Source organism: Gorilla gorilla, chromosome 1 (genome assembly GCF_029281585.2).
Source record: "Gorilla gorilla gorilla isolate KB3781 chromosome 1, NHGRI_mGorGor1-v2.1_pri, whole genome shotgun sequence".
Classification (NCBI taxonomy): Eukaryota; Metazoa; Chordata; class Mammalia; order Primates; family Hominidae; genus Gorilla; species Gorilla gorilla.
In genome coordinates this window covers 146,320,905-146,348,068 of record NC_073224.2, presented here as the reverse complement: position 1 = coordinate 146,348,068, position 27,164 = coordinate 146,320,905, and the positions used below count along the sequence as shown (strand labels likewise).

The 27,164-nt window shown below is 48.2% G+C and overlaps 1 protein-coding gene across 1 annotated transcript in view; it reads right to left on the bottom strand.

The window, feature by feature from the left end:
• BCAR3 (BCAR3 adaptor protein, NSP family member) overlaps positions 1-27,164 on the bottom strand; it is a 119,449-nt gene that overhangs the window by 13,161 nt on the left and 79,124 nt on the right. Inside the window, exons 4-8 of the mRNA XM_063696895.1 lie at positions 17,435-17,563; positions 14,140-14,582; positions 9,194-9,297; positions 7,478-8,130; positions 1,187-1,302 (exon numbers count right to left, since the gene is read on the bottom strand). Of these exons, the coding sequence (XP_063552965.1) occupies positions 1,187-1,302; positions 7,478-8,130; positions 9,194-9,297; positions 14,140-14,582; positions 17,435-17,563 (1,445 nt within the window). The remainder of the gene's footprint in view (positions 1-1,186; positions 1,303-7,477; positions 8,131-9,193; positions 9,298-14,139; positions 14,583-17,434; positions 17,564-27,164) is intronic.

The following is a 27,164-nucleotide window of genomic DNA, read 5'->3' as shown; positions in this document are numbered from 1 at the left end:
GGGACCTAGAATTCCCCAGAGGCTTAAGCAATGGGTATTCCCGAACAAAATCCGCATGGCCCACTTCTTCACCTCCATCCTCCCACATGGCTGCAATTCAGCATTCTGGGTATTTTCTATGGGATGTATCCATGGCTGCGAGGCCAAAACAGCAGCAGCATGGGAGTCATTTTATCTGGTGTACAGCCGAGGAAACTCTAAAGCAGCGACATCCATCCCCCGAGAGGTGGCTTTTTACCGTGAAAACAGTAAATTCTAATTATAAAAAGTCATCCTTCAATCACATCAGTCACATTTCAGGTGCCCGAGAATGACATGTGGCTGGTGGCTACTGTAATAGCCAGTGCAGAATGCGTCTGTTACCACAGAAAGCTGTCCTGGACAGCACTGTGACCTGGAACTTCATGGAAAGCCATGGGCAGTCAGTAATGGCAACTAGGACATGGGCTGGACAGACAGAAAACTTAACAAGATAGTCTTGCCCAAATCAACTTTTAAAAAATGTGTCAAAAAGGCTGGCTTTGTGGTAATATAGATATCTAGTCTAGAGCTTCTTTTCTTAAAAACATACCTCATTGTTGGTGTCTAATTCCTAAACATTCCATTTCAATGGATGCCCAGGGCCCTGGCTTTTCATGAGAAGAGGGGAGGGATGCCTCGGAGGCCCCGGACCAGTGCCGTCATCCCCTAACCTCTGACCCTATTTGTCCACCCCTCAAAGAAAACACTGTCTAGACTCTGCTCTTCCCAGCCTTTTCCACAAACTCCTCCTAATTCCTCAAGCAATCTTAACCCCCAAAGAGACAAAGGGGCAGCTTGCTGGGCAGGAGACCCAGGAGACTCCAGGTGCTGGGGCCCCAGCTCTGCCCCAGGCTGCAGGATCTGTGACTCCTGCTCACACAGGCCAATTGAGTCACTGGCTTCAGGCCATCTATTCTCTCCATCCACTCCTCCAGGAGCAGGGACGGGAACACATTCTTTGTTCCTGAGTTGTGCTGTCTTTGTGTGCAACTCCAGGAATTCTCAGGCTCAGGCTTCTGGGAAGAGTCGCTGTAGGCCATGCGCCCTGAAGTACTGTTACCCCAGGGCTAGGCTGGTGCTGTGCCTCTCTTTGTTCTAAAACCTGCTGCTCTGATGCCTGGAAGGAGCTGGGAGGGTCGGAAGTGCAGAGGACGGCACTGCTCACCTTTCAATTATGTCCAGGCGCAGCTGGCGTCCGTGAGGCAAGGTAATGAGTTCCAGGCCTGAGCTCACCCCCATGTTCCTCCTCATCTCTTCAGAGACTTCAAGTATCCTAGCAACCTGTCAAGAGCCAAAGTTGAAATACACTGGATCAGGAAGTGGGCTTGCCTGATCATGAATTCAGCATATGAGAAGAAACACACTGAACTAGGATGGCGTGGACACACTTTATGTGTTGCATTTCTTTATAAGCAGCTGCTGACAATGCTGTTCTTATATGATGTTTAGGGTGTTTAAATACACATAGTACAGTATAAAACTTAGGGGGAAAAGAAAGACTGGTGGGAGATGCTGACACTGCTCTGCGGATCTACAGATTTGTTAAGTGTTTCTGCCCAGCCAGAGAACAGTTTAGTTCTCTGAGCTTTTGTCTGACACAGGCCGGATCCTGCTGCGACGTTTTGCTGCCAACAGCAAGGCTGCATGTGTTCGGAGCCGACCGATCCCCTGCAGTGGAAGAGCAGAATCTCATCCAAGAGCCTCTCCGCTGTGGGCTTTGCCATTCATGTTCTCACTTAACAGCCACAGCTGGCTGCTATTACCCTTAATTATGCTTCTCCTGGGCTCAGTAAATGCTCTATACGTCTGGAAACTATTAAAAATGTGTACAGTGATTGGAAACCTGAGATCTCAAACACTCTTCTTTCTCCTGAGAGGCTTTTCTTAAAATCTTTGTCCCAGACAGCTCTCAACCCATCTCAATTCTAGTATGTAATCTCAGTTTATTAGAATCAGCTATTAGTTATTACAATGTCATGGAGAAGTGTTACAACTGAGCCAGTGTGTCTCTAAAATGGGGCCAATAGGCCAGGCAAGGTGGCTTATGCCTGAAATCCCAGTGCTTTGGGAGGCCAAGGGGGGGGACTGCTTGAGGACAGGAGTTTGAGACCAGCTGAGCAACATAGCGAGACCCCATCTTCACAAAAAAATTAAAAATTAGCCAGGCATGGTGGTGTGTGCCTGCAGTCCTAGCTTCTTGGGACACTAAGACAGGAGGATCACTTGAGCACAGGAGTTTGAGGTTGCAGTCAGCTATGATCATGTCACTGTACTTCAGCCGGGGTGAGAGCAAGACACTGTCTCTAAAAACAAAAGAAAAATTAAACGGCAGCTAATGACACCTCATAGCACAATGATGTACTAAGAGTGGAACTAACAGATGCAACAAGTCTAGCCACCTGAACACATGGCAGGCATGGGACAGTTCCTCTCCTTGATCTGGTACACTTGTCCTCAACCTTAATTACCCCAGGCTATCAAAACACATCTGGATGTTTAGGTGGTATTACTAACCCTACCCTGTAACTTCTGTGGCTGAACTACTGTCAACCCTGAGGGGATGACCCTGTGGATGAGCTCTCTAGTGGTAGATGCCACAACAGGATGCAGAATTCCTACTGTGCTCCTACCTGTGCTCTCTGGGCCTCAGTTTCCCCTTTTCTAACATAACTGCTAAGTTCACCTTTCTCAAGGACTTTGCAAAGGATTCAGATAACTTTAGAACCCCTAAAAGCTACCTGAAAATACAAGTTGTGAATCATCAGCCATGTGGAAAGGGGAAGAATTCTGGCCAGATCTTGGGAAAGAGATTTACAACTTGACCTTGGCAAGGCAGCCCAGACGCACGCCATGCACTCTTCCTCGCATATTTAGACAGCTGCCCTCTGTCAGAGGTCCCAAACCCTGTACTTCTGAGGGGTGTCCCCCACACTCTGGGTGGCGAGATTAAAAGGCCTGTGATTGATTCAGGTTTGCTCTGGAAAACCTGGCAGATGGGCGGCGGCCCCTGCTCTCCAGTCTGCATTTCGTTGGCACATATATGCCATGCCTGGGTCACTTCCCTGGAGCCACGCCTGCTTGCCTGAGGGCCGAGGGGATCCCAAGCTCACACCGCAGGGCCTGCATTAGGTTCCCTGACAAATGCCCAAGGTTATGCAGCTCACAGACACAAAAGAAGGACAAACATGTCTAGAGCATTTACTGTGAGCCGACTCCACAGGGCAGGGTGGCAGAAGCACCCCCGATGAGGCTTCCTTCTGCCCTCCAAATCTTAGCTGGTCTGCTCTGCTGCATCTCTGGACTCCACCCTCTGCTCCTTCTTCCACTGCCTTGGAGGCTGCTGCACGGACCCAGAAGAGCCCCGATGGGGTCCCAGCCCAGCCCTCCTCCCAGCCGCAAGGGCCTTTCTAAAATGCCATGAGATTGCCTGGCTCCACTCACTGGTTCTGTTCTCCTTGGCACAGAGGATCAGATCTGCACCCAACTCAACTGTAAAGTGCCTTAAAGGCAGGAAACTGGTATGAGCCCAGAAGTAGAGACTTAGAAAAGACCTATGAAACCCTCCCACACCCACCCCTAACCCCATCTTCTTCCACCCACACAGAATGAATCTGCTGTAAACCAACCCCTCTCTCCGTGGGTTTTGACAACTAAGTCTCTGTGCATGTGCGTTGCCTGCCGTCTGCAAGATGCTTTTGGTGTTCATCGGGCCAAAGATGCAGCCTTCCAAACTCATCTTGGACATCTCCACCCCATCTCCACACCCAACTCCCTGTTCAAGGCCCTGCCCAGAGGCCCCACAGCTCCTGTGCCTTCCCCTGCAGGGCGTTTCCCACCTGGGTTGTGGCCCAAGTTCCTGCATCACTGTCCCTCCCCAGCCCACCCCCACCCGATAGCAGGTGCTCCAAGAGCAGAGACCACAAACTGCCCTGGCACAGTAGGCGCTCAGTCAAGGCTGAATATATAACACGGATAAACACTTAGTGCTCACTGTGGGCTAGGCAAGGTGCCCTGGGCTTTTAATATATTATTATCTCATTTAGTCCTCGCTGACCAACCTGGGTAGCTGTATTCCTTACAGACAGGCACAGAAGGGGAGGTTGTTCAGCTGATGTGGCAGAGGCAGGATTCAGGCTCAGTCGGGCCAAGTGCTTCACTACTGGTCCTCACTTCTAGCTATAGGCAAAGACCTTGCGCACGGTGGGAGGGGCTCAGTGGCTCCTAACCAGGCCCTTGGGGGGTGGGGGCATGGACACAGCAGGACAGGGAGCCTGGAGGGCTCTTAGGACCACCCACTGTCCTGATGGCCTATCTGGGCATCTGCCCACGTGGCTGGGAACAAGCACGCGGGGCCCAGATGCTAGCCGGAGCCTGCTCTCAGCTTGTGGGTGGCCCTGTCTGGGCTGCCACTGCACTTGGGATGGGAAACAACAGATCTTGTTGTATTTCCCTCTTAGAGATGCTGATTGTGCCCACTTGGAAGTCAGTGGTTCCAGGAAGATAACATGGAAATGGTGGTAGACTCCAGAGACAGGGAAGAAGGAAGTTTCAACACAGCCCTGCCCTGGGGCTGGGTGGGCAGAGTCCAGGCTAGCTCCTGCTCGCTGCCTGGGGACCCCATCCAGCCCCTTGTCCAGGGGTGCCTGCAGGCAGACATGGGAGTGAGGCCCCACTAGGAGGACAAAATGCACTACAGCAAGCCAGGGAGACTGCGTTCTTCAGTTGGGAACATCCTTGGGGTCTAGTTTCATGGCTACCAAAGGTAGTGGGCAGGTCCCAGACCTCCTGCCAAGGGCAGGCAGGCAGGCATCTCTCCTCCACCTAGAGGATCATTAAGCCCTGCCCAGGACCACAGGAAGGATTCATTCCCCTGGGAATTGGGCTGCTCTGTAAACCCAGGCCTGTTTCTACAAGGAGCTTCCTCTATGGAGAACCCACACAGGTTCATACCAGGCCAGAGTCTCCCTCCTGGCCCACTGACATGGTTCTGCTCTCAGATTCAGGGCCCAATGTGCCTGACTGACTAGAACAGAAATCCTCAATCCTCCTACCTCCCAAACAGGTTAAGCTCGCTTTAAAGTGAGGTGCGGATAACTTCGCAAATTGCGTGACTACCTGTGAGCACTGCCTGAGGCCATCTGGCCAAAAGTACAGCAGGCCCTTGTTCTTCCAATGCAGCCCTGGCTCTCTTCTCAGGGCCTGCTCAGCAAAAGTCCACCCTCGGCCCCACCTCCCAGGCCTGGGCAATGAGTTACTCTGGTTTCTGAGTCATCCCTCAAGTTCTGTTGTCAGCAAGGGCCTTGTTTACTCCAGGATGGTCAGCAGCTGCCTAAAGTTCCTCAAGCCTGTTTCGGGGAGCCCTCCATCAACTTTGGCACTCCCTGCAGGAGTGTTCTGAGACTGGACTTCTTGCCATGATTCAACACATAGGAAGGAAAACCCAGTTCCTAAATAAGCCCTGACATCTGAAGCTAATTGACTTCACTGAGCTACAAATAAAAAAGGGCTTCAAATGCCCAGGAACCAGCCTCTTTATATTGAAAAGATGGACCGAGCCCACCATCGCCTGAGACAACATCTGGTGTCTAGAATACAGTCAGCCCTCCTTATCCGTGGCTTCTGCAACAGTAGATTCAACCGACCAAGGATCAAAAATATTCAGGGGGGAAAAAAAAAAGCTGCATTGGTATGAAACATGTAGACTTTTTTCCTTGCCATTATTCCCTAAATAATGCAGTATAATAGCTATTTACAAAGCATATACGTTGTATTAGGTGTTATAAGTAATCTAGAGATGATTTAAAATATACAGGAGGATTGCATAGGTTATATGCAAATACTATTCCATTTTATATAAGGAATGCAAGCTTCTGTGGATTTTGCCAGCCACTGAAGGTCCTAAAACGAATCCCGACGGATCTGAAAAAGTGACTTAATCTCTCTTAAGGATGAGGTTGCTTTGGGACCACCTATGAACAAAAGTCACTCACATCTAAAATAAACGTTTCCTACAAAAAAATGGTGATGGGCCGGGTGTGGTGACTCACACCTGTAATCCCAGCACTTTGAGAGGCCAAGGCAGGCAGATCACTTGAGCTCAGGAGTTCAAGACCAGCCTGAGCAACATGGCAAAACCCTATCTCTACAAAAAATACAAAGAGTTAGCCAGGTGTGGTGGCATGCGCCTGTGGTCCCAGCTACTCAGGAGGCTGAGGTGGGAGGATCACTTGAGCCTGGGAGGCAAAGGCTGCCATGAGCTGTGAACGCACCTCTGCATTCCAGCCTGGGTGACAGAGTGAGACCCTGTCTCAGAAAAAAAAAAAAAGGTGACCATGTAAATATTTAATCACATGGAAAGACAGTCATGTTGGTCAATGAAAGGTTCAGGGTTTGGAATAGTGTGTACAGACCTGTGGCAAACAGATATTACACATGCAATTATTTACATGTATCCATTTACAGAGAAAATAATAATGTTTTTGCGTAAACCAAATGCTGACAATGGTGATCTCCAGGAAACTGGATTTGTGTGGTTTTATCTTTTAATCTGTATTTTAGAATTTTTTTTTTTTTTTTTTTTTTTGAGACAGAGTTGTGCTCTTGTTGCCCACGCTGGAGTGTGATGGTGCAATCTCGGCTCACCACAACCTCCGCCTCCCAGGTTCAAGCAATTCTCCTGCCTCAGCTTCCAGAGTAGCTGGGATTACAGGCGTGTACCACCAAGCCCAGCTAATTTTGTATTTTTAGTAGAGACAGGGTTTCTCCATGCCTCAGGCTGGTCTTGAACTCCTGACCTCAGGTGATCCACTGCCTAGGCCTCCCCAAATGCTGGGATTACAGGCTTGAGCCACCATGCTCGGCCATTTTAGAATTTTTCTAAATTGAGGAAGGATTATTTTAAAAATCAAGGTAGCTTTAAAGATGTTTATACTAAAGATCATTTTAGTAATAAAATAAATACATAATGCATAAGTATAATGTAATAAAGATAACCAAGGTCTGCTACTCCAGAAACTACATTTTCATCTACAATCTACTCTACTGTAGCTTTGGCTTTACCAGTTCTGATGGAGCTGAGGCAAGGGGGTAGTTTTTAAATAAGCACCAGGTGCGAGGAGGATTCTGTTGCAGCTGCTGATGCCAGCAGGGGTGGGTGGGAGAAGAGGGCGGCCCCCACCCCCGGCAGCAGCCTGCCATCCCTCTGTCTGAGATGAATTTTATAAGCTTCCTGCTTGGGCAAAGGTTGTCCCAGCTTGTGGTTCCCACCCCTTAAATAAATTCCCATGCTGGTGTTATCTTCAGACTTTCCTATGGGCAAAGCACTTAATGGGTGAGGCAGAGTGAGGCCAGATGGATCCCCTCCTTCCAAACCTACAAAAGCCAGAGGAGCACCGGGACCCCTAGCTCTTACCAAACCTTGAAAAGCCAGAGGAGCACCAGGACCCCCAGCGCTTACCCTGCAGTCCATGCTCAGTACGTGCTGGGCGATGACCTTGGGGTCGTTGTTGGTGAACAGTTCTTTTGCACGTTTCAACATTGCTGTTTCCAGGGGCTTATTCTCAGGGGGAAGGAACTTTGACTCAAACTCGTTGGGCCTGAAGGAGGAGACAGTCTCCAGGAGGGGCGTCACAAACTCGCCCTTGTCCCACTGCCCCTTCTCCATCTGAGCTGCCGCAGGTTCCCAAGGTCTTTCCCTGTCATCATCATCAAGGATCAAGTAGTTGACGCCAGAGTTCCGGGGACCTGGCGCCCCATTCTGCTTGGCTGTGAGCAGTTCTGTGTGGCTTCCCTGGGCACATGAGGGTAGCTTTGCTCCCCTGCCGCAGCCTGTGGCAAATGCTGGGTTCAGTTCACAGTAGTTGGCCTCTGAGTTGAGCCAGGCAGAGGGAGACGAGGGAACCTTGAGGAACGGCACCTTGCAGGGCTTAGGCGGGGGCTTAGGGCACAGCTGACTGTCTGATCCCCTCAGCGCCTCCCCAGCCCTGGCATCTGAGGAGACCCTCCGAACCACTGCTGGGCTCAGGGCAGGCTCGCTTCCCGTCCTGAACACAGGTGAGTTTGGGCAGGGGCTTGTGTCCACACCCGAGGACTGAAGTGGCAGCTTGCAGCCTGTGGGGGATAAGAAAAGGTCAGAGAAAGCTCATCTGTGTGGAGAATATAAAACAAACAAAACCAGAGTGGCAGCTCCCCGCCCTCCATTCATGCCCTTGGGTTTCAATTTTCATTTTCATTTCCAAAAGAAAATTCAGTGTGACTGTCCCACGCCCAATCTCAGGGAGTCTACAGCATTGTGAGGGCTGGGCTGGGCTTGCCCCATCCCACACTCCTGGGTGCAAATAGAAATCCCGGGGACTGCTGACACCTGGGCTACAAATGTTGTATGGTCATAGAAGGCTGGGACAGTCAGAATGATAAAATATATGAGCGAGGAGGGCATGAATAATGTAATCTTGCCCTAAGAAACAGAAGTCGTTAGCCACCTAAAATGCCACTCTCAAAGGGTGGATCCCAGCCAGCTTCCAAAGGAGAGCTGGAGACAGGGAAGGGAAGAGAGACACTGGGGTAACCTACATGGAAGTAGTTTACGCAGGGGCATTAGGAAAATCCCTTTGTGGTCCCAGGGAAAGTCAGTTATGAAAATAATGAAAACAACCCCCCGTCTTACTAATGTAACTGCTTAGTAGGTCTCCCCATACCCCATACCTTATCACTCTTCCAGCCTTGGAAGCAGAATGGAGAGGAAGGGGAGTTGGCCTGGACAGCTGTTCTGCCAAAAGCCCCAGGATCCACCCGCCCACCCGGGAAAAGGGAGTAGGCTCATTTGTCATGAAGACCACCAGTTTTCAAATGGGCTTGAATCAGAAAACCTGGGTTCAAATGCTGGGTGATTCTGGACAAGTTACTTAACCTATCTGTGCCTCAGTTTCCTCAGCTGTGAAGTGGCAATAATCATGCCTACCCTGAAGGCTTGCTACGAGGCCTAAAAGCTGGCATACGGTGTCTAGCTCAGTGCTTCGCCGCCAGATATAATTCTGCAAACCCATTCCCCTCCAGGCTGCAGGCCTGAGGCCTTCTGTCGTTTTCGAATGAGACAACGAGATGGGGCAGGGTAACAGCCTGAAGGAAACCAGGGTCACACTGACGTTCTCCCTGAAAATTCCCCGAAACATACCAATCGGCAGGTAGCTCTCTGACTGGTGGGCTTTGAGGGACAAGGCTCTTCTGTCCTGCATGTGATCCAGGCAGGCGGGCTGGCTACCACTCTTTTCTTTGTTTCTGAAGTAAAAGACACATAGGACGGAAATGTGTTACTAACGTGTAAAATAAAACTTTTAGGCAATGCCATGGGAACTTAAACAAAAACAAAAACAACAAAAAAAAAGAAAACTGCTCAGAACGAGAGTGCTACAGCATACCCTAAAAGTAAAGGAATGACCGCTGGAGAAACAAATTACTGATGGGGCGATTAATATATGACTGTGTTGTGTACTCCATCCCCCTGTCCCCATGACCAATGCAGCAGCTAAGTCCTAGGATGCCTCCTCTGGGCCGTTCCATCCTGTTGAACAGAGTAGGGTAAAAGTTTTACGATACTCCCGGGAAAATCCGATGAACTGGAATGTGTACTTTTAACAGAGCCTAAAATTACTTACAGGCCCAGAGGGAATGGCTTGCATTTTCCACATGCTCCATAGTGTTGCAGTTAGGAAGGAAGCTGTGGGGAAACTTCCATTTTGGTGCAAATCTCAGCATCCCCCAAATAACCTGCAGGACTGCCTGGGGAGGCTGCCATCCCCAACCTCCTGGCTGCTCTGGGGGGACCCCCACACAGCCTCCTCCTGCTGAGCTGGGAAAAGGCACTGGCACGGTCACCAAGCAGCAGTTGGGAGGCACACTGTGTAACCACACAAGGAAAAGGTGGAAGGTAACTTTCAACACACTCACTGTTATTCCTTCTGTCCCTTTCCAATTCAGACTGGGAATTTCTCCAGCACCAAGCACCAGAATCTCCCTAGCTAGAGACAGAGGCACTGCACCAGCCAAGTTGTTATGAACTTTAATTGGCCTTCCCATAAGCATAAAACATTGTTATGTTACAGAAATCACGAAGTTCTTTCCTACCTTTACAAGCACCAAAGAAAAAACAAATCAAAAAACCCCCAAACTCCAAGGAACAGAGAAATTCCAGCAACCTTTCGAAGATAAGACAAGACCGAGGGCAAATTACAAAAGGAAATATCTCCCGAGAAGTGATATTTAAGCAGTGACCACTGCGGCTGGACTCCAGGGGCCAGAACAGCAGGGCGTGGAATGCAACCTGCCTGTGAGCACACACCTTCGCGCAGGGCAGGCCACCAGCCAGCCAACTAGCAGGCCCGACGTCAGGGCAGGTGGCACCTGGCCAGAGCTGCATAAGGGAGCCACTGAAGGACACTGGGGCAGGGCAGCAGGCCATGGGCCATCTTTTCCCCTCCTCCCACTTAAACATTTCTGGGCGTGCTGCCTGTACAAACTGGTGACAAGTTCTAGGAGGATCTGCATTCCAAAGGGCAAACAGAAAAGTGGCTCTATTAGGCCTGACTTGTTGACTTAGAGACTTTCTTAGTCTTTTTTTCATTTCTTATCTTAAAAAGTTTTTAAACCAGGATCATTCAGGGCCAACTAGGAGGCCTTCCCTGCAGCAGTGGTTCTGTTATCTTGCCGAATACACTCCCACTCTGTGCATGACATTAATTCCCTGCTTCGACCATTCAGCAGCCTATCCTTCCCAAAGGAAACAGAAGAAAAGGTACCCCTTCTAACACTGTAAGGGATCTCAAGTCCAATCCTATTGCTATGAAAAGGAGGATTTCTAAATATCAGGTCTTGCCTCCCTCCTTGCAATTGCCCTGAGTTTTTTTGTTTGTTTTGAGACGGGCTCTCGCTCTGTTGCCCAAGCTGGAGTGCAGTGGCATGGTCATGGCTCACTGCAGCTTCAACCTCCCAGGCTCAAGCAATCCTCCCACCTCAGCCTCTCAAGTAGCTGGGACCACACCACCATGCCCAGCTAATTTTTATATTTAAAAAATTTTGTGCATACATAGTAGGTGTATATATTTATGGGGTACATGAGATGTTTTGATACAGGCATGCAATGTGAAATAAGTGTATCATGGAGAATGGGGTATCCATGCCCTCAAGCATTTATCCTTTGAGTTACAAACAGTCCAATTACACTCTTTATTTTAAAATATATAATTGTTTTGACTATAGTCACCCTATTGTGTTATCAAATAAGTCTTATTCATTCTTTCTAAATTTTTTGTACCCATTAACCATCCCCACCTCCCTCCCATCCCCTACTCCCCACCCACTACTACCCTTCCCAGGCTCTGCTAACCATGCTTCTACTCTCTGTGTCCAAGAATTCAGTTGTTTTGACTTTTTGATCCCACAAATAAGTGAGAACATTTGTCTTTCTGTGTCTGGCTTATTTCACTTAACATGATGATCTCCAATTCCATCCACGTGGTTGCAAATAACAGGATCTCATTCTTTTTATGGCTGAATAGTACTCCACTGTGTATATGCACATTTCCCTTATCTATTCAGCTGTTGATGGACACTTAGGCTGCTTCCAAATCTTAGCTATTGTAAACAGTGCTGCAACAAACATAGTGCAGGTATCTCTTTGATATACTGATTTCCACTCTTCTGGGTATATACCCAGCAGTGGGATTGCTAGATCATATAGTAGCTCAATTTTTAGTTTTCTGAGGAACCTCGAAACTGTTCTCCATAATGGTTGTACTAATTTACATTCCCATCAACAGTGTAGGAGGGTTCCCTTTTCCCCACAATCCTCACCAGCATTTGTTATTACCTGTCTTTTGGATATAGGCCTTTTTAACTGGGGTAAGGTGATATCCATTATAGTTTTGATTTGCATTTCTCTGATGACCAATCATGTTGAACACGTTTTCATATGCCTGTTTGCCACTGCAGTGGCATGATCTCGGCTCACTGCCTCCTGGGTTCAAGCAATTCTCCTGCCTTAGCCTCCCTAGTAGCTGGGATTACAGGCGTGCACCACCACACCTGGTTAATTTTTGCATTTTTAGTAGAGATGGGGTTTCGCCATGTTGGCCAGGTTGGTCTTGAACTCCTGAACTCAGGTAATCCACCTGCCTCGGCCTCCCAAATTGTTGGATTTACAGGCGTGAGCCACCATGCCCAGCCCATTTGTATGTCTTCTTTTGAGAAATACTCATTTCTCAAAAGAGCAAATCTTTTGCCCATTTTAAAAATCAGATTATTAGAGTTTTTCCTATAGAGTTGTTTGAGCTCCTTATATTAATTTTCATATTTTTTGTAGAGACAGGGTTGTGCCATGTTGCCCAAGCTGGTCTTGAACTCTGAAGCTCATGCAATCTGCCCACCTTAGCCTCCCAAAGTGCTGGGATTACAGCTGTGAGCCACTGTGCTGGGTCTGGGTCTGACATTCTACTCCCCTCCAGATAATAATTATCATGAGCACTTCCCTAGCACCTCCTCTGTGCCTACACTGTTCTGAGCACTTTGCATATATTAAATCATGTACACCTCACAAGCTCCATCCTTCCAGATGAAGAAGGTGAGGCCCAGGAAGGTCAAGTCGCTTGCCCATGGTTGAAAAGTTGCCCAGTGTGGAGCCGGCATTTGTGCCTGGCTACTGGGTCCCCAGCAAGATGCTGACTAGCATGTGCCAGAGCCTCCAGGCAGCACACAGCTGTCATTTGCATTCCACACAGAGTCCTGTATTTTCCTCCCTAAGTTTTGCAGTATAGAAATGACAGTTTATGACATTTCCTCATGGACCCAAAAAAAAAAAAAAACAGTGAGTAGAATAAAATATGTTGGTTTATGTGCATAAGATTAGAAGCTGGGAGCTGGGTCAGGGCTGCTGTGCGACTGAGGGGCTGGACTGGATCTATGTCCCCGATGCCTGCCTTTTCCCTCCTTTCCTTTCCCAGTGCTTTTAGATAATATGCACAAAGACTCTGAGCTCTGTGAAAGACGGGCCCTATACAAATGCAGGCCAACGTCGCTGACATTTGACAGCTGGGTGCTTAGGATCAGTGAGGTTTTGAAGCCTTGATTTTCCACCAAGTGCCCTGAATCTTTCTCTTCCCCCATTCCCTGAGATTCAGACTACAGACCCCACGCTCTCTGCATCTCCTGTCTTAGAAATCTCATCTGTTCTCACCAAGTGAACCACCCTTTCCAGGTGGACCAAGCCCTAATTTAAGTTTTCAGCCCTAACTCCCCTCCTGGACCCCAAAACTGCTGCTGGACTGTGGCACTCAACAAGCCCATAGTCTTCCAGCTCAGATGAAAAAGTGTGTTTTATCCTCCAAAGTCCCCTCTCTCCTGGTCACTCCTGTGGTCTCCAATGTGCCCTCCTCTGACTCTTACCACGTGAAGAAGAGTCCTGGGAGGCCAGGCTCCTACATCTCTTGACTCTCCCTCCACTCCACTCCTGCAGCCGGGGCCCTCCATGACTCACTTACTGGGTTTCCTGTTCCTGTCTCTCTCCTCGCCCCCGGTACATTGCTGTTCATTTCTATTCTTAGGACACCGTGTTCGCTATGCTGAGTCTGTACAGCTCCCTTAAAGCCCTGCACCTGGCATTAAGGCCCCCACGATCTGGCTGGGGCTATCTCCCTAAGCCCACTGCTACGGGTCCCTTGCACAGACCCTTTGCTCCAGCCCTACCAGCACATTCACTTCAAGCTCTTCATACCATTTTCTGTCCCCACACTTATGCCCATGCTATGCCTCCCACCTGGAACACCCCCCGCCCTTTGCAGCATCTATCCAAATTTCCCCCAGCCATCAGACCAGCCTAAGTCTACCCCCTTCACAAGGTCTCCCCATCAGCGCCCCCCAAAATTCTTCCTCAGTTCCTGTACCATTCATTGCTGACACTGCTCAGCTGGGAGCTAATCGTTCACTGCCTCGTGACAGCTATTCCGCGAACAGTCGGCATTCCTATTAACATCTTTTATTTCTCTGTTCCATGATGAATTCTTCACCTGCCTAACTAACCTTGGGCACCCCGGCGCCCCTCATAGTCCTGCAGAGGAGGCCCTGACCTACCTGAGGAGGTTTCCCCTGGGCAAATTCTGCTCTCGGGCCTGGACGCCACCCATGGTGAGGCTCAGCCTCTTGGCCACATCCGGCCTTCCCTCAGTGAGGCTGCCCTCCCGGGCCTGGCCTGGGGAGGTGCCATAACGCTCCTCCAGGCACCGCAGAGGCACCGTCCTGTTGATGGGCTGGAAGATGATGGCGCCACTCTGCTGGGAGATGGGCCGGCGGTTGCCCACATAGCAGCGCACCAGGCCGGGGATGGAGTCGAAGCTCTCCATCTCGAACTGGTACTGCACACGGCTGTAGGCCTCACTGAGTCGCAGAACTGTCCGGTTGATTTTGAAGTGCTGAGCGAGGTTCTTCCACTGACAGGTCAGGACAAAGTTCCCAGGGCTGGACAGAGAGTCACGAACTAGGAAGTCACCATCTCGCTGCACAAGGTTTTCAGACACCTTTGGGACAAAAAGGTGAGTGAGGAGTAGGAAAGGCAAATTCACATTCCTTCTAAAAGCTTATGGCTACCCACTTCTCTGGGCCAACAGAAGACAATGCTACTATGTCTCTTCTTGGGTCAGCTCTTTAGTTTTTCAAAGATGAAATTCATAGAAGATCCAATCATTCATTCAAGAACTATTCACTGACCACCTACTCGTGCCAAGCACCACTGCAGGCTCAGGGGATGCAGTGGTGACAGTGGCACACAAGAGCCCACCTTACGGAGCTCCTGTTTTTGGTGGGGAGCTTCTGTTTTAGTGAGGATAAATAACCAGTGGCTATGGTACGTCAGCTGTAAGGTCAGGGAAGAAGTAAACCAGGAAAGGAGGCAGGAAGTGCCGGGGAGGGGATGAGGGCTGTCCAGTAAAATAGGGTGGTTGGGGAGGTGTCACAAGAACATGACGTTTATACAGACATGAATGATGTAATGAAACAGGAAATAAGAAATGAGAAAATGTGTGCCTGACAGGCCTGATTTTCCCTCCCCAACAAGTGGAGTGAAGAGAAAGAAGGGTATTTGTTGGTGTCTAGAAGTCATCCTAGGGGCCCTGTCCTAAGATGCCCCTCTCCAGGCCTGGCCAGTGGGTAGGAGGAGTCCACATGCAGGACTGGGGTATAGATTCTGGACACACCAATTACTGGCTAGAAGGCCTGGAACAAAGTCAGGCTGGGGTCCCTCATCTTACAGTTACTATCAGGGTTATGTATTTGTATACATAACATATGTAAGCACTGGAACACAGTGGATGCTCAAAAATAGTTAACTAGCATGATGCTGCTGCTTACAGCAACTGGAGAATTTATAATGTGGTGCAGCCTGGCTGTTCCTGTAGCCTGACCACCTGGGTTTGCATCCTGGCTCAGCTGTATGACTCTGGACAAATTACATAATCTCCTTGTGGCTCACTTATATCATCTGAAAAACACAAATGATAATATTACCTATAGAATGGCTACAAAGATTTAAGGGGCTAAAATGTTAGCAATAACTCGTTATTACGGTTATGGTTATAGTGTTCAGTTATCCAGTTTGGAACGATTTATCACTGAAAATTAATACTCATGCAAGCAGTAAACGAATGTAATGACCATGATAAGGAGACGGACAGTGGTGATAGTATCGGTTTTATAATTCTGACAATTTTTCTGGAACATTCCAACATTTGATTAACAGTATACTTCTGTTAGGTCAAAATAGTAGGCTACCATGGTTACTTTAAAATTGCATCTTTGCCTTAAAAATGTTTTCACATAGAAATTCCATTTCTTAGAATTGAGCCTGTGAAAATAATTGTAGGTATGAACACAGCAATCTTAAAGGATGTTGGTCAGAGTTTTAGAAACACCCTATGTGTCCAGTAAATTGTAGTGCATGCATACCGTGGACAGACATACAATGTAGGCTGGTGCCGAAGAATATTCTACAGTGGGTGAAAATTCCCAGGACATAGTAAGTGAGTGGACTGGGCTACCAAAAAAGTATATGTAGTACAATCTTATACTTGATTTCAAAAAGCCCGGGAGGATGTGTGTACACAAAAGTATTCATCGTGATTATCCCCAGGAGAATTATGAGGAGAATTATGGATAAGAGTTTAATTTCCTTCTTTTTGCTATCTATGTTTTCTACAATCAATTTTAAACTTAAAAAAACAAAGTCAGAATAATAATTTATTTATTTGATTGTGCCAAGAAATCTACTACATTAAAAAAAAAAAAAAAAAAGCCTGGGCACAGTGACTCATGCCTGTAATCCCAGCACTTTGGGAGGCTGAGGTGGGTGGATCACTTGAGGGCAGGAGTTCGAGACCAGCCTGGCCAACATGGTGAAACCCCGTCTCTACTAAAAATATAAAAGTTAGCAGGGCGTGGTGGTGGACACCTGTAATCCCAGCTACCAGAGAGGCTGAGGCAGGAGAATCGCTTGAACCCAGGAGGTAGAGGTTGCAGTGAGCTGAGATCGTGCTATTGCACTCCAGCCTGGGTGATAGAGTAAGACTCTGTCTCACAAAAAAGAAAAAAAAAAAGAAAAAAAACTTACGACATGATGCCCTTCCCCCCAGCCCCTGTCCACACACTTCCTGTCATGTTGTCCTTGGTTAATGATTGGCCAGATCAGGTTTACAATAAAAACCCAAGGGAAATTCTATGCCTCAATTCTGCAGACTTACTCTATTTTTCAATTTTTACAGTATTAAATGAAAAAACATTATTTATGGCAATCACCCAAATGACGATCACACAGTATATTCTGGGCCACGAGTCTGTGGTCATGGGTTTAATTCCCCTTCTTCCCCACCTCTGGGTCACAGGATCCAGTAGGGAAGTGATGGAGAGTGTGAATAACTGCCAGCTCAATGGGGCAGAGGCAGCCTTGTTGGTCTGGGCCACCTGCCCTCTCTCCTCCCGAAGCTAAGCCACTGCCTTGAGAAGGAGGGGCTGCAAATGGTCTGAGGCTGCTGGCAGCTGGCCAAGAGTTCAATTACCTGGGCCACAGCCCGCCCTCCTAGTTCTTCCGGTTACTGACCCCGTGGCTGCTGCCTCCCACAACGCTGTGCTTGCAGACCCCAGGAGCGCTGGCTGTCCCTTCACTTCCTGAACATGTGGATGTGTGCTTTGGGTTCTTGACCTCAGCTCTTTCCAAGGTCTTCTTAGAGAAGGGTCTAAATGAAGTCATTTTTAGAGTATTTGTTTTTGGTTACACAGGAGCTTCCTCCCATGTGGCCTCGGAGTGGGACCCTGCGGGTCATCAATCTGTACATTGCCTGAGAGCAGCCGTGTATGCTCTGGAAGGGACAAGACCAGGTACCTGTCGGGGGATGCGGCCGTGGTACCAGGCATGGCTGCGCAGGTCCTCGCTGCTCAGCAGCAGCTCCTCCTCCAGCTCCTTCTTCAGCTTCTCGGGGGTCCTGTCCATGATGTGCCTCTCCTTGGAGAACTGCAACACAGAGTCAACCATGAGCTCACCCTGCCCAGGCCACACCAGGCCATGCCAGCTGGAGGTGACCGCCTGCTTCACTAATCCAACCAGTTATGCTACAGCCTGCGTTCAGGTAGGGGAGCCTGGATAATGATTACAAAGAGCTGTGACCTTTCGTTTCTCCAGCCGCAACCATGTAATAAAATTTTCACCTGCACATGGGGACTATGGTAGGAGAGTCCACCAAGAGGTTCCTTTTACCAGTCTACTCAAGCAGCTGGGCAGGAAGGGCCAGAGAGATGTACAGACAGCAAGACACAGCAGCCCAGCCTGCTCTCTTCCCAGCGGGGAGCTTCCTCATTCTTCTTCAGGACTGTCCTGACATAGCGTGGGGAGGGCAGCTGTTCCCTTCTGGCCTTAGATCCTGGGCCTCTGGGCAGTGAGGCCCAAAGCACAGTCCTTGGGCTGGTAGCGATGGCCCTGACTTCTTTGCTGTTGGTAAACTCATGTTCAGGAATTGAGTCAGTCTTTAGAAACTTTTAGGGCAAATGGACAGAGCAATTTTATGTCTCTTGAATCTAATAACAGAAGTCTGTCTTTATTTCACATTTCTAATATTTCATTTTTATGACAGATAGGAAAGTGAAACAAATTTAAAAAGACAACCCTGGTCTTTCACCTCAGATGTTTGAGAATCACTGGTCTGTGGCATTGCACAGTGGCCATGGCAGTGAGTGCTGGGTGGACAGCGGTGGCTCCAGGTTTAATTTAGAACCATGCCTGCTTACAACATGTGAACTGAACCTGGAAACCTGCCCAGTTCCCAGCAAGACCAGGCATGCTGACCAGGAACCGCTTGCTGAAAGTCCCATGAACAGAAAAAGGCTGTGTCCCTGTGGTTTTCCCAAGTTTCCCAGCTTGCCCTTCAAACCCCCATGGGAGCCACAAAATTATTACTTATCACACTACTTTTTAAAAATGTTTATTTATTTTTTTTTTTGAGACAGGGTCTCACTGTGCTAGAGCACAGTGGTGCAATCTCAGCTCACTGTAGCCTTGGCCTCCTGGGCTCAAGCGACCTCCTGGGCTCAAGCGATCCTCCCATCTCAGCCTCCCTGGTAGCTAGGACTACAACAGGCACGTGCCACCATGCCTGGCTAATTTTTGTAATTTTTTTTTTAGAGATAGGGTTTTGCCATGTTGCCCAGGCTGGTCTCAAACTCCTGGGCTCAAGCGATCCACCCACCTTGGCCTCTCAAAGTGCTGGGATTACAGGCGTGAGCCACCATGCCCGGCCTATTACACTACTTTGCACGTCAGCAAAGAAATAGCTCCAAATCCTTTTCCACCAAACAACAACAACAACAACAACAACAACAACAACAACAACAACAACAACAAAGCCCTGGAATTTTAGGGCTAGATTCTCATCCTCTAGTGCTTCTTTGCACATTGGCCCATGAGGAGCGCTAGCTGAAGAGTAACTCAGGGGCTTATTTTTAGATGGGGCTCTGGCTTACTATTTGTTTACTTCTCCCTCCTTCTCACTGGGCAGACACTCACTTGGGAGTGTCTGAAGGATGGAATTTGCATCAAAGAGATGTGGACGCTGGCTGTCCAGGGTGCCTGCAGGCTTTAGATGGTGATGTTTGACACCGTCCGCTCCCATCATTAATATTGTACGGCTTCATCTGAAGACAGCTTGAGTGTGGAATGCAGGTTGTCAACTCGGCCACGCTTTATTGTTCGTTTATTGTCTGACTTGCCTCCCACTAGACTGTAAGTTTCATGAACACAGAAATCCATCTACTTTTTCCCCACCGCCCTTGAGCAATGCCTGAAAACATCAGGCACTGGGTATTCAGTAAACAAATACCCTAGGATGAGAAAAGATGCTGACTTTGCTTAGTTATGGAGATTCTCCCTTTCGCTCTCAAGTCATCTGAAGCCCTGTTTTCGCTGGGCATGCTGCCATTCAGCCAAAAGACCACATTCCTCAATCTCTGTCTCTTCCAGGGAGATGTGGCCACAGGACTCAGTTCTGACCAAGGAGCTGAGATGTGATGGCTGGAGGCTCAACACCATTCTGGACGGTGAGTGGGGAGCCACACCAAGGAATTGGCTGGGTGGAAGGTCTGATTGAGGCTGGGTCCCTGATGACTGTGGGGCCAACACACCAGCCCTGGACCGCCAGCCTCCAGGTCTTCTAGGTGATCTACCTTATGGAAGCCTGTGATTTGTGGGTGTTCCCGTCACTGGCAGCTGAACTAAATCCTAACCCATATTGTGACCTGACCCCCATTGAGTCACCCTGACAGGCAGTCTGCAGGCTTAGCCTAAATCGCTTGTGCTGCACCCTGGGCCCACTTCTTGGTCTGACCTCTGAAAATGTGGAGATCTGAAAACATACAGCAGGTCTTGCACAGTTCTTTGTTGAAAATTTATTTGCTTATATCCAAGAAGCTATTTCCATATTTATCTTTGCATTTTCCTTCCTCCCTGATGTCCTAACACTCAGCCACCTCTCCCTCTCCCCGGCTCCTTTCTCAGCCCTGCTCATAACAGCAAGGGTTATTATTCTTTTCAGCACTTTATATGCATCAATCTTTTATTCCAGGTTTTGAGATAATGCTTTTAAACTGGTTACAAAAAATATAAAATCAGCTATCTTGTTACTTCTGTCCTAATTCCTAAGAGAAGAACAGGAAAATCCTAAATTATTGCTCTTTCCCCCTGTAGACTCCAGAGAGTGAATCCTACAGGGTACTATAGGAGGTAGGGTATTACAGGAAAGTACCTAGAGAGAGAGAAATGAAGATATTAAGATTGACGCTCTCAAATAATTTGGGATGAAAGACCAGACTTCAAAAACTATGCCTTTAAGCTCTTGCATATTTTATGAAAAGTTTGAAGGTTACACAACTGCCTAGACTTGTATTTTAAAAGGGAAGGAGGGAAAGAGAGAGGGAGGAAAATGAGAGGAAAGGAGGGAGAGAGGGAGACCCAGAGTGAACAAGCAATTGCAAAAGGTTTTCCATTTCCAGCCAGTGAGGGCTGGCTCGAATACACTGCAGAGAGCCAGGTTTGCTGCTGGGAGCCTCTGCCTTAGCAGATGATGTGGACAATGTCTCCCAGACAACTGAAGAAAGCAATTCAAAAGGATCACCCCATATGGCCACCTCATGATGACATAGTGGTTATTTTGGGAGTGGAAACCTTCTAGAACTTTCACTACTGCCTTCGTCACATATATTAATGCCATTATTTTTCCCAGCTGCCTGTATTTTATGAGATCTTGATCTCCCCAACTGTGATTTTGCCACTTTAGATAAGTACTTTGATGGACTGTAAACCCCACAGGTTAGTGAGAGGTGACCATATAACAAATTGTGGCAAAATGTATCCATCTGTATTTCTGAGAACGTTGTGATTGATATCTGTGCTTCTTGGGGACCAGAAATGAGATTCCTGCTTCATAGCACTGGTCATGCATGTCTGCAACATTTGGCGGAATTCTGTAGGCTTCCCACATACAACCTGAATTACTGGTGACAGTGTATCCTTTCGCTTTTCTGCTGCCACGTGGGAAGAATTTGGATTTTTTCCCTGGAATGCAACCATTCTATTCATGGCATAGGCTAGTTTTTGCAACTTGGCTATGAAGCAAATTCTAGCAATTTAAGGTAACACAACAGAGCCTCTGCCTTCAGCAAAGGTTTCATCCCCTCTGTGTGGCTATCTGTGTCCTCTAATTGATCTAAGTTCTAATTTATTCTACGAATGCCCTAAGAATCCTCCTGCCCTTCCTTAGACTACCTTTCTAAGGCAAGGGCAGAAGAGATTAGTACTGTATTCGCTCACATAATATTCGCGTGCATTGTTATTATTTGCATAGCCCAGAAGGATGCATGAGAAGACAGAGAATAAGGTGTCAGGTCCTAGGCATTCCAACTGCTTCCAATCTTGGGAAAATAAAGAAGACACAAGGACATTGTTCAAATCCACCCCAGTTCCCATAGCCTTTTCTCCTAGCTCATTTCCAACTCTCTCACATTTGCAGACATCTTCTGAACTCAATGTGCTTTAAAGACAGGCTGGACTCAAATCATCCTCAATCCCTCTGTCAGCAAGGGACAGCAGGCATTGTGGCACCCAGAATGAGTAACACGGCTGTGCTCTCTTAGAAAGTTGACATTGAGTGTGAATGGAGGACTCTGGCCCTCTGGACTATATGTTTTCTTCAACTGCCAGGCAGAGAGAGCAAGACAACTTGTGAATAATCATTCACTCACATAAATGCAATAAACGTTAATAATGATCACATTATCTAGTAATACAACTTTCTCTCCAAGATCAAATTCTCTAACATTTGCCCTTGAGTTTGAACCTCATTCCTAGAAGGCATCTGATTCCTTGTTTTTCTAGTGTTTTGTCTTGAGGGGAAGGAGGTGGCAGCAGAGCAGGAGTCAGAGAGACAAAGTTGGTTTTCGCTGCCTCAGCAGAGGCTCCAGCCATCCTGAGCTCACCCCACACAGCAGCTGTGGGCTCAGCCTCCAGAGGAAGGGATGCTGCTGGGCTTTGGATCAAGAACATTGTGCCCACAGGTCTTGCCAGCTTCATTCCAGGGACCAAATCTACCCACAACCATGATGAGACCACAATGAGACAAACATGCAGGCAGGGCTCGTATCTTGTGCTTCAAGAAATTTGAGTAGTCCTTTTAGAGGGACAGAGAGAGTAAGAAAAGGTACTATGTACATAAATAATAAGTATACCTTCAGCAGGAAAGAAAGAAAAGAAGGGAAGAAGAGTTAGTAACTACTGTACATGGTTACCCACTCACATGGCCCCACTTCGAAATGTTCATGTTTGTCCCAGTCATTAGCATTGGGGTCTGAGATGAGATGTAGGTAAAGTGACAAACAGGGCAAATGTAGGGGGTGGATGAGGCCCCCTCTTGTCCAACCAAATTGCAGGATAGTTAGAAAATTAATAAGTTACTATAATTGATGCTTTTCATGAAAATCTGAGTCTAGCTACATCTTTCCTATCCCCAGCATTTTAATAGCCCTGATATCAAAAAGTGTTACAGCAAGGTGTTTAAGAGCCACCTCAATCCACAGGCCACTGTGCCACGCACCTGCTGTGTGGCCTCGGGCAGGTGACATTAACTCTGTAGAGCCTCAGGCTCCTCATCTACAAAATGGGCATGATAATATGTCATGAGGTGTTAATAAGGATTAAATGGGTCAACATCTGGAAAGCACTAAGAACATCCCTGGCATGTAGTCAGCACTGTTAATTGTCATAATAGACTTATATCAGGATGCTACTAATCTGTTTCTATAAAATAAGCAGACTTCATGTTCAAGGTCTGATGCAGGAGGCTGAGGGAGGCAGGTGTTTGGGAGGCAAGCAGTTAAGGAAAGCAGCCTGGAGCCTGCCAAGTGCCTGGAGGCTGCCTGCCACAAGTTTCTTCAATCCTCACTCACTGCCCGCCTGGCCCAGCACCTCTGCTCGGTTACACGGAGGGGACTGGTCCTAGCTTGCTGGGACTGGCTCCAAGAAATCATAAATATCACTCTGAATCTGGAAAGCACATCTCTGCAGCCCCATGTGGCCCCAGCAAGTCCAGTCTTGACAGGCTGGAATAGCCAGGGCCCAGGAGATGACTGGAAAACACATTCTGGAGGCACAGAGCCAGGTCCGCAGACGTGCTGGGAACCTCGATTAATGCAGAAACCCACATTTCAGCAGCTCTCCAAGGAAGAAAAGCCATTCTGGCATGGGAGGAATGGAGCTAGGGGTCTCCTGCGTGAGCATCAGAGCCTGCATTTCAAATCGGGCACAACAATGGACCCTGGAGGCGCAGGAGATTCGAGTTCTGAAGACAGGAGGGGGAGGGGTGCACTTGGGCGATCTGTCAGAAACCCCCAGAGGAGGCTGGGGACACTCATTCGCATGTAGGAGACAGCAGAATTTGAAAAAGGTGGCATCTGCATTATAATTAATAATTATTTTACTCTATCCCTGCCTGTAAGAAAGGCTTCCTAGTTCCCACAGGATTTTAAATTGTGCAAATCGGCAGGAAAGACTCTATCCCCAGGCCTAGGAACCGAGGGTGGAAAGAGGCTGCGGAGGCCATGGCCATCCATTGTCATGACCAAACAGTTGCCAGCATCTGGCTGCCAGTGGGGGATGGATGCCCTGGTCCCTGCCCTCAAGGAAGGCACAGTCTCCTTGGAAGATGACACACAAAGAACGGTTTAACACACTCCAAGCTCTAGAAACATACTGCTTGTCCTGCCATCTGCTCCCTGTCCCTCCCAGCTTGGCAGCCGGGGCAAGTTACCCCACCTCTTTGTCCTTTGGTTTTCCCTGTGGAAAAATGAGAAAAGTCACTGTGGCCAGGAGTGTCCTAGAAACAGCTTCATGGAGATGGGAGGAGGACAGATGTCTGGAGAATCAGGGTTGGACCGTGAGGATAAAACTTAAGGACAGGGATAGGAAGAGTATTTGGGACATTTGAGCTAAGGGACATTTCCTTTTGTCTTTTGAAGCCAAAAAGAGCTGGCCTTGGCTGGAAGGTTCTGGCTAGGAGGAGAGGGCTAAAGCATGCGAAGGCACAACAATGGTATGTTATGTATTTTATATACATCCAGCAACCCCGCCACTCCCCAGGAAAGCCACATCTTCACTCCAAGCATGTGTTCTGACCCCACCTTCCTGACCGTGGCCAGTTGGCCCAGGAAGGGTGCCTGTACCAAGTTGGTCCAATCAGAGTTCTTCCTGGGATTTTTCTAGATGGAACTGAGTGAAGAACATACTCTATCCCACTTCAGTGAAAACATCATGAGGCTTGAAGCATGGAAGTTGCCTCACCCCCGTGTTTCCTGCCAGGTGGAACAAAGTGCTGAGAGAATCAAACCAGCAAGCAAAGAGAAGAGGAGCAAGAGATGGAAAGTGACCTCTAGCATGCACATCCCTAAGCCCCAGCTGATTATATCAGCCGACAAACTCCTCTTGTGACCTAGGCTAGTATGAGTGGAATCCCTGTCACTTGTGGCCAAAGCAGTCCTGATCCAGAAACGCAGGGACTGGCTGAGGGCAGCCCAACATTGGTGGCTGAGGGTTTAGACCATCACACTCCAGAAAGTCAGAGTCACGGAAAATCTTTGCCCAGGAAGGCAACAGGTATATAAAAAGATACTTTTAGAGAGATTAATCTGGCTGCAGTGAGAGCAATGGGCTGGATGGGGCCAGGGCTGGAGGCACAGGTCAGAGTCTTTTGAAATGTGCTGACAACGCCCAGATCTCCATCTCCAGCCCTTAGGGTCGGTGCCTGGTAGGGATATTTACTGGAATCCGCATTAGAGCTCAGATGTCAATATGGATAAATTGAACTCATCCCCTCTGCAAAGCCCGATCTTCGCCCTTTTCCCCAGTCACTGGCATCTCTTCTGTCCTCATTACCTGAACTAGAACCCCTCAGAATCGGCTTCCATTGGTTAAGACATTCCTGATTCTTTTACCTATCCCCATTCGAATCCCCACTGTGTAGATTACTGTTCTTTTCTCCTAGAACTTCTGCAATAGACTCCTAACAGTTTCCCTACCTCCCATCTCTAGTCCCACAACCTGCCACCTACAATACCACCAACCTTGTCATATTGCCCCTAGGTTCAGAGATTTTAGTCCAAGGGTGCTCCAGCTAAGGCCGACATGACAGCCACAGTCTCTATCAACTCCCCTCCCACCACACACACATATACACAGAATCAACGAGCTTCTAATATTTAGTTTTCATTCATGCCAGGGTTCGGGCCTGGTCCCTGGGGGCGCAGACCCCAGTCCTGCCCTGTTCCTCCAGAATCCTGAGCTTTAAGCACCATTTCCTGTTGCCCCAGGGAGCTGACCCATGGCCCCTGACATATACTGAACTTGCAGACACACTGGGATTTGGCTCTGAATTTGCTAGGAGGCCCAGATCATGAGAGGGCTGTGGATGCAAACAGGAAGCGTCCCTGTGGGCCCCCAGAAATAACTGTCAGAGGCATGACTGGCGGGGGAGATGGGCAAGGGTCCTGCCATTATGAAGTGGGTTCCAGGAGTCATCAGAGTTGAGGCATTAAAGTTTTCAGGACATTATTTGGGGCTGTTGGCTGCCAAGGCCTGAGGAAATATTGGTTTTGCTTCCAAGGGCTCACAGTGACCTCCAGATAAAGCCCAAAGCCTCCTTCATAAGTCAAGTAATGCCTTTTTCCACCTGGCCACAAGCTAACTTGCTAACATGTTCTGACGCAGGGTCCAATTGCAGGAACCTTCCACGGCTCCCTGAACAAAACATCCCTCATGTCCTGCCTCCATGCCTTTGTCTTGTGGTCCAGCAGACAGTGACACATCTGTAGAGGTGCACGGCCTGGCAGGAGTCCAGGATGGGAACTGGGGAGCAGCCAGGGGAAAGTCAGACAAGGTAGGTGGGGACCTTGAAGGCCAAGCAGAGACCATGCCTTATTTACCTTTGGCTCCCAGAGCCTGGCCCAGTGCCTGGCACACAGCGAGTGCCCAGTAGACAGTGACTGGCTGGAACCATGCTCACTTGCTTGCCCTCTGTCTAGCAAGTTCCTTGTCACATTGGGTGTGGAGGAGAGGAGAGAGCTTGGAGGCTGGTCAAGAACAAGTGACCTTGGGCCATCTCTACACTTCTGAGCTTGTTTCTCCATGCATAAGGAGTGGGGATAATAACTCCCACCTTACAGGACTATAGGACCTGATGCAGGTAAAGCATCTGGCACTATACCTGGCACATGGATGCTCGCTTGACACAATGTGGAATTTGAACCCTCTTTCAAAGATGGCTTTTAGCAACAAAATGGAACTACTTCACTAAAGAAGTAAAGAAAAAAAATTACAAAATCCATCAGAGGTTTTAGAGATATCTGGCCCTCGATAATTTAGTTCTAATGGAATAAAAAAGCTAGAAGTTGGAAAACTGATCTCTACTTAGGCACAGGTTTGTTTATTCGTTTATTTCAGTGCAAAGTCAACAGTTCCTGGGATTTTGAGTAGCACTCAATGGTTCTATAGATGCAGGGTGAGTAAGCAGGCATACTGTCGCTTCGTGGCAAGCACTTTGTATGCATATATCTCACTATTAACAAGTGTATGTATTAGCGCCAGGTGGCTCACATATCCACAAATACACAGGTGACACAGCCCAGCATGCGAGTGCAAGACAGTTTTGTGTTTGCACAAGGCTAAGAGGTCCTTGTATGTATATTCTGTCTTCTTGGACACTTAGTTGTTGAGAAATTTTTTGTTGAATTTTAAAAACTGAGATGATTTTCTAGTCATTCATTTATTCCATGATCAAGCCTGGCAATTAACTTGGTTGAATAAAGAAAAAGAAGAAGAAGGGAATGTGTGCATAAAAAGAGGAGGTGGGGAGGAGAAGGGAGAGGAGGCTGGAGAAGGAGCAAGCTAGCAAGCTGCTGGGCTATTCTATCCTAGTTGGGAGTGTCAGGCTCCAACACCCGGAATGCTATCAGGGTTCTCAAACAAAAGCCTCCTTTCTTCAGCTTTGGAACAGTTTATTAGCTTGAGGGAGAAGTCCACAACA